Here is a 20,731-nt window from a genome sequence, read left to right as displayed (position 1 = left end):
GTGGGGGGGGTGCACACCTGACTGTTACTACATTTCTGCATAGGGTTGTGGAGGGACACACCTGACTGTTTTTACATTTCTATACAGGATTGGGCGGGGGGCACACCTGACTGTTTATACATATCTACACAGGATTCGGGGGGCAATCCTGACTGTTACTACATACTGGATTGGGGGTAGGGGCCCATCTGACTGTTTCTACGTGTCTTCATGGGATTGGGGGGGGGCACACCTGACTGTTACTAAATTTCTACATGGGACTGGGGGGGGGCACACCTGACTGTTTTTACATTTCTACACAGGATTGGGGTGGGACACACCTGACGGTTTCTACATTTCTACACATGATTGGGGGGGGGGGCACTTTACTGTTTCTACATGTCTACATAGGATGGGGAGGCACACCTGGCACTTGTACACATTTGCTATGACTGTACTGGTATGTCAGGTACTCCATTTCATTCTGTATTCTAACCTATCATGGTGGCTAGAGGCATATCAGTGTACTACAGGTCTTAGCTTTGGTTGCCCTACATATTAGTGTTTGACTTCCTACCCTTCAGAACTAACATCCCACTGCCTGACCTGCTGTAGTCTGTCTGTGTAGGCCGGGGGGAGGTTACCCATAGGCATCATTCAGAGGCCATAGCAGAGGCTCTTTGTGTTTGTCTACACCTGTCCTGCTGGCTGAGATTGTTGTTGGGTATGTGAACCTCCCTGACTGGCATGTGCGAGTCATATGGACACACATGTTGCCCAGCAGATTTCCTACATTGGGTTTTGTCACCCTGTGTAGTATTGGCTAGTGTGGTGACTCCAGTATTTGTTACAAATGTCATGGTGCCTCTCTAGGTGTCTCCTATTTGCTGGCATACCATTAAGCCACCTGATTCCCTTGCATGCTCACATCCATGCCATAGATACAGGTAAGGACACATTCTACTCCATTCGGCAATTGGTAGGTTGATTGACTTACCTTATGGGTGTGCCAGTATTGAGGATGGTGCTGGAGGTCTGCCTATGTTGGATGCACATAGTACACTCCCTATACATGGTTGAGCACAGGTAGTGTCATGTTTGGCATCCCTTTTACTATATGTGCGAGTCAGAAAAAGAGGTGTCATTCCCTGGATCGCTACTGTGTCAGTGTATGTGCTATGCGTTGCCTCTTTGCCAGGGCATACTGGGCACGCCTCCGTCTGCCTACTAGGGCAGGCTCAGGTTGTTCCTCCTCCGCGCACACTGTGCCTGTGCAGGTCTTGACATTGGTGGGGGGGGCTGTGTGGCCCTGCCCCGTGCTGTTCCTGCTGCAGCTGTTTCTGCAGGATCATATTGTGTAGCATGGCACATACCATAACAATTTGAGTACATGTAGCTGGTGAGTACTACAAGGCTCCACCGGATGTGTCCAGGCACTGGAACCGTGACTTGAGCATCCCAAACGCATGTTCTATTATAAGTCTGGTCTGTGAGTGTGCCTCATTATGGTGTTCTTGTTTGGGTGTGTGTGCATTTCTGATGGGGGTCATCAGCCACGGCTCCAGTGTGTAACCAGCATCTCCCACTAGGTGACTGTAGGGGATGTCCCCATTGGCAAATCTCTGGTACAGCTGTGTCAGATGCCAGATGTGAGAATCGTGATAGCTTCCAGGGCAGCCAGCACACACTTTATTTATTTTATTTGCAGTTGGTTTACCAGGATAGTCCATTGGGCCAAAGTGAACCCGTTTTCAATGGAGTCCTGGGGAGAAAAGTTCCATAAACAATCAAGGTTACAAAATGATGTAGATAATAAGTTTACATCTGTTATAATATAGCGCAGACCAATTAATATAACAATATGACATTGATTGAAAATATACAATTAGATTAGACAAGAACAAACATTGCAAGCAGTATAGGTTTTAGATAACTGAACAGGTAGTGCAGAATTTTAAGGAATGATTGCAAGATATATACAGGAACATTAATATATAGGAAGTTTGAAGTAAGAGGTGTAGACTAGAATAATATCCAGTTTGCAAGTAATTAACAAACAGTTTGAGTTTGAGGAGAAGTTAGAAGGAGCAATGTTAATGAAAAAGGGGGGGAAGAAAATTTGCAGTGTGAGTTATGTAGGGTGGCAGCTGGAGCATTCCCACTGGGATACTAGGTATGAGTGAAGAGATTTTTTGAAGATAGAGTAAGTAGGGGTAGCACGAATGTGTGGTGGTAGGGAGTTCCAGAGTCGTGCTAGACTAAAGGATAGAAGGTGTTTGCCTGGGGGGCAAGCTGGTTTGTATATTTCTAGAAGATTTTGGTTATTGGACCGTAGTACTCTGTCAGGTAGATGCATTTTAAAGACAGAGGAGAGGGAGGGACAGAGTGAGGGGTTGAGAATGAGCTTGTGTGCTAAAGTGAGTTGGGTATAGATAAGGTGATTAGGTAGTTCTAGCCAGTTTAGTTTATGGAGAGAGGAACAATGGTGAGTGGAGGACTTATGGCTAGTAGCGAACTTGGCGATTTTGTTGTAACAACATGAGAGTTGAGTTTTCAGAGAGGATTGTAGATTAGTTAGGAGTGGAGCTCCATAGAGAAGGGAGGGTATGAGAAAGGATGTAGAGAGGGTGAGGTTAGTGGTGGGTGTAAGATAATGGTTTTGTCGATAGAGCATACCTAGTTTTTGATGTTTTTTTTTTATATTTAGTTGTATGTGGGAATTAAATTTAAGCTGATTGTCAATTAGCATGCCAAGTAGCTTGGTCTCTGATACCAGTTCCAGAGTTGTGTTGTTATGACTAGTGATACAAAATGTGTTTTTGCTGAAAGGAATGACTTTAGAGGGAGTAAATACCATTAATTTGGTTTTAGAAACATTGAGTGCTAAGTGATTATTTTTCATCCATTGTTCAGTGGTTGAAAAAGCATCTTGAGTTAGCTTTAGAAGTAAAGGGACAGAAGTGGCAGAGCAAATAATGGTTGAGTCGTCTGCATATTGGATGATGTTAGAGAATGGGATAGAGTTACAGAAGTCATTAATGAATATGTTAAAGAGGAGGGGACCTAATATGGAACCTTGTGGAACACCAGTTGGTGTATTAAGGAATGAGGAGGTGGCTTTTTTCCATTTTATTGCTTGATATCTGTTTGATAGTAGCTGGAGAACCAGTTCAGAGAAGAGAGGGATAGGTTAAGCTTAGAGAGTTTAGCTATAAGAAAACTGTGGGAGATAGTATCAAAGGCCTTAGAGAGATCCAGTAGAAGGGTAGAAACAATATGACCAGAGTTTCGGGCTTTGTTTACAGTTTCCAGGAAGGAGAGGAGGGCTGTCATAGTACTGTGGCCTGGTCTGAAACCATGTTGTGTGGGAGTTAATAGGTCCTTATCAATGAGGTATGGTAGGAGTTGTAGTTGGATACACTTTTCATGGAGTTTAGAGATGGGAGCCAGGATAGCTATGGGACGAAAATTAGTGACATTGTTATTATTGCCTCCTTTATGTAAGGTATGATAAAAGCCTTTTTCCAAATTTGGGGGACTGTTCCTTCTTGGATAGAACGGTTTATTAAAATACTAATGGGATAGGCAATTGCTTCGGCAGCTATGCTGAGGAATTGCGAAGGAATATTATCAGGAGCGTTTGAACCCGGTTTCAGTTTTAGAAAGAGTTTTTTTATGGTAAAGATGGGTATGGGTTTTAAAGAGAAAAGTGAGGAGTGGGAAGAGGGGGTATTTGGAGGTGGGAGTGATGAGGAGGGGGGGGAGAGTGGGATAGGAGGTGGAGGGTGCAGAATGAGAAGATGGGAGAGGGGGTGAACTAGTGGATGAGAGTGGGGGTAATTTGGAGGGAGTGTAGATGTTAGAGAAAGATGAGGTTAATTTGGAAATACAATCAATGAAGAAAGAGTTAAATTGAGTAGCCAGGTTTATGTCAAGAGCATTTGGGTTTGGGGTGGGGGTGTCTGGTTTACTGGGATTTAGGAGAGTGGCGATGCCTTCCCAGAATTTCTGAGGGTTAGTTTTATTGTTGTTTTGGAGTAAGGAGAAGTAATTTTGTCGATCAGTGGTGATCAGCTTTTTTACTTTATTTCAAAGTGTTTTGTATTCATTGTAGAGGAGGGGGGTCTTATTTTTCTGGTAGTGTGTCCAGAGTTTGTCTCTGTGTCACATTGTAGTAAGTGTGTCTTTGGTAAGCCAGGGGGCAGTTTTGGTTTTTATTCTTTTTGTTCTTAGGGGAGCGTGATTGTCTAGGAGGTTTAAGAAGGTAGTGTTGAAATGGGTGACTGCATTATTTAGAGGAAGTGTTTTTAGACTATTCCAATTTATTGCTTTCAGAGAGTTAGAAAAAGCTGTAGGATTGGGTGGGGGGGCACAGCTGACTGTTTCTACATGTCTGTATGGGATTGGGGGGGCACACCTGACTGTTACTACATTTCTACATGGGACTGGGGGGGGGGGACACTCCTGACTGTTTTTACATTTCTACACAGGATTGGGGTGGGACACACCTGACAGTTTCTACACATGATTGGGGGGCACACCTTACTGTTTCTACATGTCTACATAGGATGGGGGGGCACACCTGGCACTTGTACACATTTGCTATGACTGTACTGGTATGTCAGGTACTCCATTTCATTCTGTATTCTAACCTACCATGGTGGCTAGAGGCATATCAGTGTACTACAGGTCTTAGCTTTGGTTTGCCCTACATATTAGTGTCTGACTTCCTATCCTTCAGAACTAACATCCCACTGCCTGACCTGCTGTAGTCTGTCTGTGTAGGCCAGGGGGAGGTTACCCATAGGCATCATTCAGAGGCCATAGCAGAGGCTCTGTTTGTGTTTGTCTACACCTGTCCTGCTGGCTGAGACTGTTGTTGGGTATGTGAACCTCCCTAACTGGCACGTGTGAGTCATATGGACACACATGTTGCCCAGCACATTTCCTACATTGGGTTTTGTCACCCAGTGTAGTATTGGCTACTGTGGTGACTCCAGTATCTGTTACAAATGTCATGGTGCCTCTGTGGGTGTCTCCTATTTGCTGGCATACCATTAAGCCACCCGATTCCCTTGCATGCTCACATCCATACCATAGATACAGGTAAGGACACATTCTACTCCATTCGGCAATTGGTAGGTTGATTGGCTTACCTTATGGATGTGCCAGTATTGAGGATGGTGCTAGAGGCCTGCCTATGTTGGATGCACATAGTACACTCCCTATACATGGTTGAGCACAGGTAGTGTCATGTTTGGCATCCCTTTTACCATATGTGCGAGTCAGAGAGAGGTGTCATTCCCTGGATCCCTACTGTGTCAGTGTATGTGCTATGCGTTGCCTCTTTGCCAAGGCCAGGACATACTGGGCACGCCTCCATCTGCCTACTGGGGCAGGCTCAGGTTGTTCCTCCTCCGAGTATACTGTGCCTGTGCAGGCCATGACATTGGTGGGGGGCTGTGTGGCCCTGCCCCGTGCTGTTCCTGCTGCAGCTGTTTCTGCAGGATCATATTGTGTAGCATGGCACATACTATAATAATTTGAGTACATGTAGCTGGTGAGTACTACAAGGCTCCACCAGATGTGTCCAGGCACCAGAACCGTGACTTGAGCATCCCAAACACATGTTCTATTGTAAGTCTGGTCTGTGAGTGTGATTCATTATGGTGTTCTTGTTCGGGTGTGTGTGCATTTCAGATGGGTGTCATCAGCCATGGCTCCAGTGTGTAACCAGCATCCCCCACTAGGTGACTGTAGGGGATGTCCCCATTGGCAAATCTCTGGTACAGCTGTGTCAGATGCCAGATGTGAGAATCGTGATAGCTTCCAGGGCAGCCAGCACACACTTTCATTATAATGCCCTGGGCATCGCAGACGACCTGGCAGTTAATGGAGGGGAGGCCCTTGCGGTTGATGTAGACCCTACCCTGATCACCGGGTGGTGCTTTGATGCATATGTGCATGCAGTCTATAGCACCCACCACCTCAGGGTATCCTGCTATTTGGTGGAAGAGAAGCATATTGCTGGCCAACACCTCACGGGTGTTGAGGAAATGTACGTGCTCACTGACAAGTGCTGACATGGCATCCAGGAACTGGTGGAATACTCTGGATGCTGATGCCTGTGAGATCCCCATGATATCCCCAGTTGAGCTTTGGGAGGTACCTGTGGCTAGTATTCCTAGGCCTACACATACCTTGGTATCCGCTGGGATGTGTTCCCCTCTGTCAGTTCAGTGTGTCAGGCGTGGCCGGCACAGCTCAACAATTTGCTATAGGTGCTCCCTGTCCACCCTATAGCACTCCACTATCTCCAGCTCATGTAGCCCCTGGTAGGTTACCCTGGGTCTGTACACTCTTCTCCGTCTCCTCGGTATGAGTTGGTCGGCAGCATTCACATCCTCACCACCCTCAGCCTCTTGCACATGTTGCATGATGCCATGATGCTTGCTGCAGCCCCTGTCATTTTGTAGTTTTGTTTGTTAAAAGTTCCCTACTTGTATACACCGGTGGTGTAGAGTATGGGAAAAACCAGAGGGTAGGTGTTTGCATAGTTTATAGTAGTGTTCTGGGCTGCTGCATGTGTAATTGGCTGATTCTGATACATTTCACCTGCCAGCTATGGTAGATCTCCTTGATTAACTTCCTACTACTGTTTTCCCTTCCCCATTCCCTTCCTGTTTGAGCCCAGGGGCACACCACGCAAACACATTGCTCAAATGTGCACAGAGCTGCTATTTGCTGGTTTACTTTTTTTTATTTCTTTGAAACCTGGTGAGCGACGCGCACACCCGCTTAGGCACTGTAAAGAGTGCTAGGCAGACTCTCTAACCTCCTTGCCTAGCTGTGCTAAACTAGGAGAAAACCTGAGCCACAGGGCTCCCCTCCGCTTACAGTATGCCTGACACCCCCCCCCATGATGTCAGCTAATTCCTAGGCTTGCACCAAGCTATTCCTGCTCTTACACTGCTGGAAGCTGACTAGCATGCTGGGGAAATCTGGGATTCACTATCATTCCCCTCATTTGCATAGGATTGCCTGCTAATGAATAGTTACATGTCTCACACTGAGCCTCCCCCCTTAGCAACCACTACTCACTGGCCATGTTGTCTTCTGCCTGCCATTGAGTATAATGGCAGAATAGTGATTTTAGTTAGAATGCTTATTTTAGATTTAATTTCTTATTTTCCCCGCCGATCCCGTTTGTGCGTCACTGCCCTACACTTAAAACAGCCGAGATTGGCTAAATAAAAGTTAGATTATTTTTTTCAACTGTTTGCAATGCCAATGTCCTTATACTTGGCCATTGGCATGCTTCCTGAATGATATGCAGCCTTTATTTGGAGCTGTCACGGCTCCATTTTGGAATTTGCAGAAATGTACTTCGTTACTGGCAGAGTACATTTCTGCAGATTATACTAGTTCTGCACCGCCGGTTTCGAGCTTCCTGGCTCACAAATTCACCTAATTTGCATGGATTTCTCCTGCAAATGGGGTAATTTCCATACAGGGGTGGAGTCCATGCAGGATTAGTGCAGAAGTGCTCGTGCACACCCCTACAGGCTATTCCTGGATCGCATGGCAGACATATTGTCTGCTGGAGCTCCTGCACACCAAATTTTTCATAAATTGCTTCATAAATCTTTTCTGTTTTTTGATATTCTCCCTTCTAGGTCTCCTTGATACATCATCACTATTGCAAATCAAGTACTCATCCCCACCTATAAATAATACTCCCTGCTGAAGGCTGATTATTTCTGCCAAAATTTTCTTAAGCTCCATATTAGCAGTTTTCAGTGGAATATAAACACATTCCACTGTAATACTCCTGCACCATTGCCAGTATAGCCCCTTACTGTCACAAATTTACCACTATTTTCCTTTTTCCCCTATTCTATCACTGTTGTAGCCTCTGTAGCCTATTACTACCTTTTTCATTTGCATCCTGAAGTCCTTTCTTTGTCAAATTCACGGGTCTCCTGCAGCATGTGCTATTTGCACTCTGCATTTCTTAATATAATTCTGTATGCTTTCCTTTTTTTCTATACCTGTAAGGCCATTTACATTCCAAGATGCTATGGATAGAGTAGCTGTTATGATTAAAAAGCTATTGTTTCCACTTATTATATTTTTGAATGCATATTTCGCTAATGCTTGGCAGGATGCTTTTTTATACAGTTGTTTCTTCTTATCACCATATTAACCTGTGTCACAGTTGTTAAGATATTTTGCTTTAATGGCAACTCTCAAAAAAAAAAAACAAATTTTAAAACACCCCCATCCCCTATTAACTTGTAACAAATGCACCAAACTATGTACATTTTAATAAATGAAGTTTAACCTTCCAGACAGGAATATTTGCCCCAAATCAACAGCTGCCCCCACAGACATAACATAATTTAAAATTAAGGTTACCCATGTGCATGTTACAGCCTGTGTTCCCTGTCTCTTCTTTTCTTACCACTATTCTCCACTCCGATGTATAAACAGCTTGTGTGCTTTCAGAAAGCATGAACTTCTAGCCCTAAGAAGTGCACTGAGTACCATTTAAATAAATCTAAGTAGTGCACATTTTGATTTAATACATTAAAGTATTAAGCCTGCTGTGGAGACGACTATCACTAAATAATGATTGACTTATTTTCAGTCTCCAGAGCCGTGGACAAGGGTAAGGTGGTCCACACAGCCTATCTGGACCTAGCCAAGGTCTTCAACACCATCCCCCACTTTGGAATCATAGATAAACTTACTAAGTTGGGCATTAATCCCTACATCACTCGATAGGTTGCCAGCTGGCTTACTGACAGAACCCACACTGTAAAAGTAGCTGACTCCAAATCCAGCTCCAGAAGAGTGACAAGTGGAGTACCTCAGGGTTCAGTCCTGGGACCGCTCTTGTTTGGCATCTACTTCTCTGAAGTAAAGGCCAACACTAAGGGACTCTGGCTAACAAAGTTCGCAGATGACTGCAAACTGGGAGCCATTATTGAATCCCGAAATGATGTGGATATTCTACAAAAGAGCCTTACAGAAACAGATGCTTGGTGCCAGAGTCATGGACTCAAGATCAGTCCCAAGAAATGTATAGTTATCCCCTTTGGGAAAAACATGTACCCATGAGTTACCACATAGGTGGCAGTACACTAAACACCGAAAGTGTGATAAGAGACTTAGGGACACAGGTGAACAGTGGTCTCACCTTCGATAACCACATTGCCACAACAGTCAGGAAATCCTTCTATGTGGCAAACTTCATCACTAAGGGCTTTTCATCGAGAAAAAAGGAGGTCATTGTCACACTGTACTCATTAGACTCATTAATAGAATACAACACCCCGTTTGGTATGTACCTCTCAAGACATTTGCAACAACTGGAAAGGCCGCAGAAATACCTCACTAAAAGAATCACAGGCCTAAAGCAGATGCCCTATGCTGACTGTCTAAAAAAAAACTCCACCTATACTCTGTCGCATATCGTCTACTCAGAGGTGGTCTCTGCTTAACATACAAGGCCATGTCAAACAGCTGTTGGACATGCTACACTTAAAGAAATCCCAATCCCTCAGAGCCACATGCTCCAGGGATCTAAACCTTGTCATCACAATGAACAAAACATGCTGGAGGGGTAGGTTTCTGACCCAGAGACTCTCCAGACTTTGGAATAGACTGCCCATACATGTCAAGCAGAGCGCCTCTGTGGCCCTCTTCAAAAGGAACCTTGATGATTGGATGGGAGATAGGAAATTCACCCCGGGGGTCAGTCGCCCTGCTAGACAGGGGTCCAGGGAAGTAAATACTGTGGGAAGAATTAGCCAGGGAATTGTTATGGCTAGGCTTGTATAGGCCCTAGGGCCGATAGCCTAGTACCAACCTATGAACCTATAAATAACTTCCCGTAATTTCAGACTCTATTCTTTACTGAACTACTGTCATTGACCTTTAAATTTTGCATTTTCCTGTGCAAAGAATGTTCAGATTAATCAAAAGTAATTGCTTGCACTTGCAGGTGGCTTATCTCCACGTAATAGAAGTGAGCAATGGAAAAGAAACCTAACAACTTGCATATGCAAGAATGAAAGTTCATTGGTTCATAGGTAATTACTAGGATAATGACACACACAAGCCTTTACAAACCTAGCCAGTAGTACCCAGGATATGATAATATTGTATCTTAATTTCCCAGCTATGGGGTTGGTTAGTATCAAGGTAGTGGTTTTACAAATTGCCTTTGTCCATAAGGGACATGGGCAGTACCCGGGATGAATTTACAGTTCCCCATCCATTTATCCAAATTGTTTTTGAGGAAAGTGAGGGTTGGGCTTTGTTTTACGAAGATGAGAAGTTTATTCCATAGACTGGATAGCCCTTGGGATACGAATCTGTCTCTCCATCAAGTTCTGTTAGAGTCCTAAGTAAGATTCAGGTCCATGGAATGAGTAACCTTGTAGAATTTTTCTTGCAAATCTGTAACACTTTCATCAGGGCTGTATCAGAGATTGCCCTGTAGGTCAGGCATAAGTTCCCTTTCAATAAACAGTATGAGACAGAGTAAAAGGATAGGGCATTTAATCAATCTACATAATACATGTGTCTTAGGCTTTGTATTTTTTTAATGAAAAACCTCTAGGGCTGCTCCATTTTTAAGTGCCTTCTTAGGTGCATACAGAAGGGAGCATTGTACTCAGTTATGGGCCTGATAAGGGCAGAGTGCAGTGGAACGGTGACTTCTTTTGATCTTGATGCCATTATTTGCTTAAAAGTTGAGCCACACACAAAGTTTTTGTCATTACTGTAACTATCAAAGTTTTCTGTGTTCCAAGGTTCCTCACCATTGGGTCTACTTTTAGGGGTGTGCTATCAATATTATATTTTACAGGGATATTTACCAAATGAGGCTGATTACAAATGTTTTTAGCATTTAGCCTCAGACCATGGTTTTCGAACCAGTTTGTCATTTTTAGGTCTGTTTGTAGGATGTCAACATCATTGCTCCTGGCTTACAATCGTCGATGATCTTGGTGAGCGAAAGGCTCCCAGTATTGGCCTTCACTTTAGAGAAGTATATACCAAACAGGAGGAATCCCAACACTGAGCCCTGTAGGAGACCACTAGTAACAGGTGAATCCACTTCTGATAAGAAACATATCCAGACAACGTATGTCCTGTCAGTGAGCCTGTTGGCTATCCATCCGACAATGTAGGGGTTTATGCCTAACTCATTAAGTTTATCTATGATCCCTTAGTGCTGGATTGTGTCTAAAGCTTTGGCCAGGTCTAGATAAGCAGTGTGTACAGTTTTACCCTCATTCATGACCCTGGTGACTTTCGAAGAAGTCCATGAGATTGAGCAGACAAGACCTCCCTTTGACAAAGCCAAATTGGGTCTGGTCCAGTGTTTGGAGAGTTTCTATGTTATTGATCAGGTCTGTGATACATTTCTCCATGGGCTTGCAGATAAGACTGGTTATGCTTATGGATCTGTAGTTCTCTGGGTAAGTTGATAGGCCCCCCTTGTGCAGAGGGACGACTGTTACAATCCTCCATTCTTCTGGGACAAAGCCCGTTTGGAGGCTGTAGTTAAAGAGGGTTTCTAGTGTCTCTGATATATTCTGTTTTAAGTTATTCAGGAAGCATCCTGGAATGTTGTCGGGACCCATGGAGGCTGTGTTTTTGGCCTTAGCAAGAGCAGTAAGGACTTGTTCCCTAGTAATCAGTCTGGGGATGGTTGCAGGTATTTCTTTGGATGTGGTAGGATGTGATAGGGAGGGAGAAGTTTGAACCAAATTTGTCAGCCAGCAGGTTTGCTGTAGTTTCAGGCTGGTTGTAAGTGTCATTAATGATTAACTCGGCACATTGCTGAGCATTTCTCCCAAGGTTACGAGCATAATTAAAAAAAATCATTAATGTTCTCTTTCACCTGGAAGGCTATCTTTGTCTTATAGTTTGCTTTGAAAGATTTGACCTGCTTTTGTAATATATTTAGAATGGTGAGTGTCTTTTTGCACTATTTAGTCTGTTCCTTCTTGGCTTTGGAGAAGATATTTTTCTTTTTGTTGAATAGCTTATTTAATCTAGGGATCCACCATGGTGGTTTATTTTTGCCAGTAATCGTAGGTTTGAGTCCTATAGGTACTGCCTCTTTTATGCAGCTATGGATGTGGTGGTTGTGCAGTACTTTTGTATACAGGTCAGATTAGGCCTCTGTGTTATCCGGGTTTGGAGGAGGCCTGGGGAGAAAAGCTCCAGATGTCTTTGTAATGTGGGGGGAAACCAGAGCACCCGGAGGAAACCTACACAAATGCAGGGAGGACATGCAGACTCCGCACAGAAGGCATCCCAGCTGAGAATTGAACTGGAGAACCTCTTGCTGTGAGGTGACAATGCAACTGCTGCACCACTGTGTTGTAGTTTTAATACTAAAGGAGATCATTTTGTGGTCAGACCTTACTAGGGAGGAGTTAATGCATAGGAGGGAGCAGCAGCATCCCCCCATGTTTGTGAGTACTAGGTCTAAGATATTTATACCTCTAGTTGTGGAGCTATCTAGTTGCTCTGGTGTGTTTGCATTCACCAAGTCCAAAAAAAGCTCTGAGCAAGTGAATTATGGGTTGCACAAGTCTCCCAGTTTATGTAGATGTAGTTGAAGTCACCCATAGGTATGATATTTGGCTGAATGTTAGAGATTCCAGTAGGTTTCGATAGGAGGTGTTTCATTTGGAAGAGAATGTACAGAATTCCCTATGTAACTCCCTAACACCCTTCAGCTACAGACTTGTCTCACACTGAACAGTTTCATGCCTATTTACTTAACAAAAGAATGTGTGAATAGTTTGTCAATGACATTGATCTAGACATACACCCTTGTAAAAACAAGAGAAATTATCATCGTAATTCTACGTGTAATGTAATCAGTACACATGTATACCCCACCCTCATCCCTTCAATATTTCAGTTATTCTAATTACCTCTGATTACATTTCATTTTTTTTTCCTCTAAATTACTGGAAGCTATGTCCTGAACCAAAACTGAAGTCTGAACTTTTTTGCTGAACAGCTTCGGGTTCCTTTCCAGACAGTGTTTCTTCTTCATCTTTTTGGGTTGATTTTGGTTCAGGTTCTCCAAATTTCTTCTTTGTTGGCATCCAAGCAGTGTGCTTATTAGCCAGTAACTGAATTTTGCCCAAATAACAGTTCTAGTGGCACTTTTTATTAGTTTGCTCCCACATTGGAGAGCTGTTGATCAGTGTGTAGCCATCTTGGAAGTCTCAATATTAATGTTATTTAGGTTAACACTGTGAATGAATTTTTCAGGTGGGGACAATGGTTTTGGTGACAGTAGCATTCACTTGTTTTTGTAGATGTAGAATTACGTTTGAGTTATGCAGCTATGCTTCTACTGAGGCTTTGTAGATCCAGGGTGGTGGAAACTCAACAGATAGTAATGGAGTCATCAGCATATTATATAAATGTGTATTGGACAGATAGGCAGTTATATTGAAGAGTAGAGGTCCAAGAAGGCTGGACCCTTGGGAGAAGCCTACAGCTTTGGCATTCAACACACACATGTTCTTCGTGTTTCACTGTTGCAGAAATCACACTAGGATTATCCTGCCAGGGGTAGTCCTCAGTCAGCCCGAATACCAGAGGCATAGTATTTCTGCGTCAGTTGCTGTCACTCCTGGACTGATGTCAGGTCATAAGTGGTATAAAAACAGGCAGCCGACGCCATTACATCAGTCTTTCTTGCAGAGGAGTCCGAAGCAGAAGCAGTTTGCATGAGTGCCGGTCGCCCGCTAGCTGAGTTTTTGTTTCCAAAATTGATGTTGAAGTCTTCTAAAGCTAAGTACCCCATTGGGGATCCTTTTTTCTTGATCTAACCGATGTCAGAAAAAGTTAACAATTATCTCACCTGTGGAAAGCAAATACCACACCGAGATTTCCATTCTTACTGCATTACCTGTTAAGGCCCAGACCACGACGTCCCTCGCTGTCGGTTTTGTGCTTTGTTCAATGCCCGAACTATTCATCATCGGGCCCTTATTGTAGCTAAATACTTTTGCTCTTGATCTGACAACCGATCTTCCGAAAAAACGTAAGGATAAAGACAGAGACAGACCATACAGGTCCAAAACTGCCAATGACGCTTTCATTAAGCTAGTCGCCAGTTCACCCGTACTCAGTGAGACGCTTTCAAAGCCCCTGATGCCAGCTTTGATGGATTCGCAGGCTGCTACCAAGACCCGTTCAGAGTTCAGTATATGCCACAAGACTCTTCTTTGACTACGGAACCTGCTGATGTCTCTACCTTGGATGGTCCGTAGCTGCTGTGCAGGCACCGGCTTCTCAGGAAGTTCTTCTCACTACCGATATTCAACACAAACGAACAACTTCTTTCGTGTCTTCAGTTCTTCTTAAAACTACCAAGTTGCTAAGGTTCAGAGTATGAGCTATGCCCACAATCACAGATGCTTAAAATGGTGGAAGACCTTATGCTGATTAGGAGAAGCCATCCTTCCCCTGCTAAAAGTAAAAGAGACTTGTCCCCAGCAGCTTTATTTGACCAAGAGTCCGACGACTCTGAGGTTTCTGATTATGAAGACATTATCTGCTTATGAGGATTCAGATGCAGAGGAATTCATTCCTTCTGCCTCTCCTCCTGAGGATTTTTCTTTTGGTGAAACCCTACATACTTTGAGAGAGCATTTCCATTGGGAATGCCAGGATTATCCTCGGTCCAAAAGTGACAGTAAATTTTTAGATTTATCACAGCACAGACCCTTAGCTATCCCTCCTGTTTTGGTTGTTGTGGATGATGTCTTCATGGAATCTAGTCTAACTCCTGATACTTTACCCCATCCAACCACTACCTTTCTTTCCACTCCACTAACTACCTTGATTATAGCAAGCTCAGATGCTCATAAGCCTAGTACTTATTATACAGCAGGAACTTCTTATTGTAACATTTGTTAATGTCTGTTATTTACTTCACAGATAAAGATTCTAGTTGTCTAATGATGTACTATGTTCTTCATCTGTAAATATGTTGTAAGTAACTGCTATGTAAATTGTTAATCACTATGTAATCCAATGTAACTACTGTCTGTTTATTTTAACTGTGGAGCTTTTCTCCCCGGGCCTCTGCTGAAAATGGACCTACATCCAGTCGAACACTCCTGATCAACAAATATAAATAAATAAATAAAACTTTACTCCCTGCTCCAAGGAAACCAGGCAGAGGTACTACAGAGTCCCTGACTCTCACAAATTTCTTTTCAAAAATCCTACTGCTGACCCAGAGGTCATCTCCCAGGGGCCTAAAGGAATAAAAGCATCTACAGCTAAGAATCCCACCCCTTCAGACAGGGATTCCAGAGCTTTAGACAGATTGGGTAAGAAAGTATACACCTCTGCAACTCCCACCATTAGAGCATTGAATTGTCAGTTCCACATGCTGAAACACCAGCAACATACTATGGAACTTATTAAGCAAAATATTATCTACTTTTCCTGACTGTGCAGACAATAAAGAATTACAGGAGCTTATGCACTCTGCAAGCCAAGTCAGCAAACATACCCTGCAATATGGGTTTGATGCCCTAGAAGCATCTTGCAGAGCAGCAGTCACAGGTTCTGTACTTAGAAGGCATGCTTGGCTTAAGGAGCAGACCTTGCCAGACCATGTCAAATCAAAATTACTGGATGCTCCTTTGAACAAGGGCAATCTGTTTGGCACCAAAGCAGAAGAGGTTCTAGAAAAGATGGAAAAGGCTAAGTCTTTGCAGACAGTCAAAGATTTTTTTACAAGTGCAGCCTCCAAGATTCAGTAGGCATTGCCCCTAGAAGCATTGGTCCTTTCCAGCCCCCTCAAGGCCTTCTCAAACTAGACCCAGGGGAAACAGACCCCCCCCAGACTGCAGTCTCAGGGTATGCAGAGATCTAAGCAATGGAGTACCTCCACGTCTAAAACAGGGACTGCTAAGCCACCCCCTTACGGAAAGAATTCACAATAACTTCTCTACTCCTCTCCTCACATATGTCCAATTGCTTGTGCCCCTAGGAGGAAATCTTGCCCACCATGCAAAAAACTGGACCTCCATCACTAAAGACTGATGGGTCCTCAACTTAGTTTCCCAGGGGTACAAATTTTATTTCTACTCGCTACCAACCCCAAAAGGGTTCCCAGACCTTACACCAAACCAGTGGGCAGAGACACAAAACCAAGTTCAATCCCTGCTGCCTATAAGGGCAATTCAGCCTGTTCCTGCAGAACAGATAGGTCAAGGGTTTTATTCCAGACTTTTCCTGGTACCCAGAAAAGAGGGCACCTTCCTGGTGGTAACAAAAGTCACAATGCTCACCCTTCAGCATCCTCACCCTATGCTGTCCAAAGATGCCTGGTTAGCCATCCTAGACCTAAAGGAAGCCTATCTGCACATCCCTATCAGGGACTCATGCAGGAAATATCTATGTTTCAGGGCAAGATATATGCATTATCTGTTCTCTGCACTTCCCTTTGGCTTATCCACTGTTCCCCGAGTCTTCACAAAATCCCTGGCTCTAGCCATTGCCTATTGCAGACAGAGAAAGATTCAAATATACCCTTACTTGGACAATTGCCTGATTCAGGCAGACAGTCAGGAAAAGCTTTTGCAGCACCTGACATTTTGTAAAGGACCATCTAACCTCTCTGGGTTACACTATCAACGAAAAGAAATCAAAACTAGTTCCCAGTCAAAAGATTGTATTCCAGGGAGCAAGCTTGGACACAGCATCCCAGATGGCATTCCGTACTTCAGAAAAACAAGCTTATCTAACAACCTGCTTCGCTCAAATGACCACCAGAACCAAGCTATCAGCAAGGAAAATCCTGCAGGCTGTAGGGTTCATGGCCTCTTACATTTTACTAATTCCAAATGCCAGACTGCATATGAGGAAACTTTAATGGTACTTAAAAAGTCTTTGGTGCCAACATTCTTAGGACCTGGAAACCATCATACCTTGTCTAAGGACAGAGATTCTTTGGTGGGCAGCAGCATGCAACCACAACAAGGGACTTCCCTTTACACAACCCCACGCTACCCAGACCCTAACCACAATCACATCAGACTATGCCTGGGGGGCTCATCTCGACGGCAGGTGCATTCAGGGCCACTGAAGCCCAAGCCAAATTCATCTGCACATCAACCAAAAAGAGATGCTAGCTGTTCAGCACACTCTGACAGCTTTCAGATTCCTACTCTCACCAGGACCCCTGCTAATAAAAAATGACAACACCACAGTGATGTGGTACATCAACGGGCAGGGGGGAACCCACTCTTACCCACTCTGCAGGCTAGCCATGACCCTGTGGAACACAGCCTTGGCCATGCGTATTCATCATTCCTGCCAGGCAAACAAAACTCTCTGGCAGACGACTTAAGCAGAAATCTCCTAGACCTACACGAGTGGCAATTAAACCCCAACCCCAACAGCTTCAGTCTTCTAACCCAGAAATGGGGGACCCCAATGGTGGACTTATTTGCCTCCCCCTACAATTACCAGCTCAGCAAATTCTGCACCAGGACACCTCACAGCAGGGCCTGGAAAGTGGATGCCCTATCCTTCCAGTGGGTAAACCTCTCGATCTATGCATTTCTTCCTCTTCTTTTAAGAGTATTACTCAAGATAAGATAGGAGAGACCGAGGGCAATCCTGATTGCCCCAGACTGGCCACGCCAGCACTGGTACTCATTACTGCGCAGTCTGTCACTGGTGCCACCATGGCACCTACCCCAGATCCCAACCCTCCTCACTCAGCAGGAGGGATGGATCCTGCATCTGCAATTGCAAACACTGAACCTTGCAGCCTGGCTTAATCCTTGAATTTTCTTCCAGTAGCCAGCCTAAGCAAGCAGGTGTTGGACGTCATTCTTGAAGCCAGAAGACCCAGTACAAAAAAATCCTATGCTGATAAGTGGAAAAGGTATTGTTCCTGGATTCACTCTAAAGGAGTGGACACAGTACTGCCCTCCTTACCTCTCATCCTGGATTACCTAGCAGACCTACACCCACAGAGGCCTATCCTTCCCTTCCATTAAGATCAGTGCCTTTGCCATCTCTGCCCATTACAACACTGAGACACCTCTCTTCTCTCACCCTCTCAAACAGTTCCAGAGAGGGGCTAACAACATAAGGCCACCAAGGAGAGCCCCACACCTGCTTGGGACCTTAGCTTTGTGCTAGAAAAGCTCATGCTACCCCCATTTGAGCCTGCAACGTTAGCAGAGTTAAAATTTCTCTCCTGGAAAACAGCCTTGCTTCCGGCCATCACTTCAGCTAGAAGAGTGTCTGAGCTACAAGCACTTATGGCTGTGGAACCCTAAATTATTTTTCATGCTGACAGGGTCTATTCAGGACTAATCCTACTTTTATGCCTAAAGTGGTGTCCTGTGTGGCTCTCAACCAATCTATCCATTTGCCAACTTTTTTCCCTAATCCTCAAAACAAAGGGGAAAGGATCCTGCACTCTTTAGATGTAAACAGACAGCTCAGATTCTACCTTGATAGGACTAAGCCCTTCAGGAAATCTGACCAGTTACTAGTCAGCTTTGCACCAAGGGTAGAGGGCAAGGCCATATCAAAACAAACCATCTCCAAATGAATAGCACACTGTATCCATTTCTGCTACAAGCACCATGGGAAACCACCCCCTCTGGGGGTCAGAACACATTCCACTAGGGCAACTTCAACCTCTACAGCATTCCTCAGGGGAGTCCCTACCAGGGACATTCTGGAAGCTGCTACCTGGAATTCTGTTCACACCTTCACCAAGCATTACCACCTGGCTATATTTTCCAAATCCAGGGTGGGGTTTGCAACAACAGTCCTGCAGGGCATACTAGCCACCCCCAACTCTTCTTGACTGCCTCCACCCATTCTTCAGCTTTGGGAATCAGCCCAAGTGTGATGGCTGCAACAGTGAAACACGAAGAACATAGTACAGTTGTGTACACTTACCATAAATGTAGACGTTCAAGTGTATTCACTGTTGCAGTCCTGGTTTCCCTCCCTCCATCCCCCTTGTCTCTCTCTCTCTCTCTCTCTCCTTCTCTATCACTCCCCCTTACAGGGGTATTGGTATTTACTTTTTACTGGCGGTGTTTTTTCCACCATAACTTACCTTCCTATTTGGGGGGGCTCCTACCTCCCTATTTGGAGGGCTCCTGACATTTGGGGCAAGAAAAACTGATGTAATGGTGTCGGTGGCCTGTTTGTATACCCCCCTGATGACCTGACATCAGTCCTGAAGCGACAGCTACTGACACAGAAATACTAAGTCTCTGGTATTCGGCCCGACTGAGGGCTACCTGCAGGCAGATAACTCAAGTGTGATGACTGCAACAGTGAATACACTCAGAACATCTACATTTATGGTAAGTGTGCACAACTGTACTTTCTGGATAAGGCAATAATATATTGCAGAACTGACCCACTTACTCATGCAGACGTTTAATAACAGTTTAAGTGGAACACTGAAGGGTTGTTTACATCAAAACTAATTAATTGTAATGTAAACTTGTGAAACACCGTATGGTAAATTTAGTCCCTTTGTTTTCTGTTTTTGTTTTCCAGTACAATATTTGTGTAATTGGTTCATTAAATAGGATTAGCACTTTATCATCCAGGGATTATCAGTAGGTTGCTACTGGTTTGTCTTGTCTTACTTGTTTAGCCTAGTACTTTTTTGGTAAGAAATATCTTATTGAATCTGAATAGCTAATATGTTTTTTCAATATACTGAATATATGGTGTAGTTACGTAGCAATGTGCATTAAGAAAAAAAGTACTTTACCGATGCATTTTGAGGTATTCAATAAATAAAATTTTTGAATAGACTACCCTTCCCTACCACCTGATGATAATGCAGTACTCAAGTCTATAAACTTTGTAATGCCATAAATTGCTGTATGGCTTATGAAATAAAACAAGACTAAGTTTGTGTTTATTTTACAGCTCTTTATTCAATAATTCTATTTTGCGTCTTCCTGTTGATTCCATTTGTCTACTTCTTTTATGAAGAGAAAGGTGATGATGCCATCAGTCAGTGCTCGGTAAGTTGAAATTTTGAAAAAAAAAATGTACTCCATGTTAGTATGTTTTAAGTCATATTTCTGCAGTAAACATATCCTTTACCAGTAGGGTAATATAGAATTTTATAACCCTGCATCTGACTTCTGTTGAAATTCAGCTGACCTAATATTTGTCATAGTTTTTAATACACCTGCATGGCACTGAGATAGATGTAGATGTTACTGAAAAGATGTTGTAGGTAGTTTTACAGACACCTTTAGTTATGTGTGCAGGGATCTGTATGCTGCACTGTAGGCAGACTATAGTCCTGATTGGTACATGATGTGCATACTTATTTAACAGTTATTTACAGTTGTGAGCTGACCTGCTGGTGTAGCTGCATGGAGTCTGCCTGCATCATTTGTAACTGGTCAGATGGAGATTTACATATGGACTTGCTGAATTATGAGCAACAGAATGAGCATCGTCGTGATTATATTATGATTTATTAGCAAGAAAACGACATACAGTCAATATTAAAAAATCACAGACTATGACAACTAAAAAGAAACAACGAAGACACTGGTATAAATATAAAGGTTAAGAAAAGCATTAGGAGAAAACAAACTGGAAAACCCCATTATTTCTCATAGAGTCAGATAGGTTTCTCCAGTTTAAGTTTTTATGTATTCCATTTTAA

At 43.6% G+C, this 20,731-nt stretch overlaps 1 protein-coding gene across 1 annotated transcript in view; it reads left to right on the top strand.

Moving 5' to 3' along the window:
* The window catches only part of LMBRD1 (LMBR1 domain containing 1), a 2,226,796-nt gene that overhangs the window by 825,283 nt on the left and 1,380,782 nt on the right, over positions 1–20,731 (top strand). Inside the window, exon 4 of the mRNA XM_044063893.1 lies at positions 19,975–20,072. Coding sequence (XP_043919828.1) covers positions 19,975–20,072 — 98 coding nt within the window. The remainder of the gene's footprint in view (positions 1–19,974; positions 20,073–20,731) is intronic.

Source organism: Protopterus annectens, chromosome 2.part2 (genome assembly GCF_019279795.1).
Source record: "Protopterus annectens isolate FY-2018-M chromosome 2.part2, PAN1.0, whole genome shotgun sequence".
In the NCBI taxonomy this organism is placed as follows: Eukaryota; Metazoa; Chordata; order Ceratodontiformes; family Protopteridae; genus Protopterus; species Protopterus annectens.
Note: the sequence above shows the minus strand (reverse complement) of the source record. Positions and strands in the feature narration are given on the sequence as shown.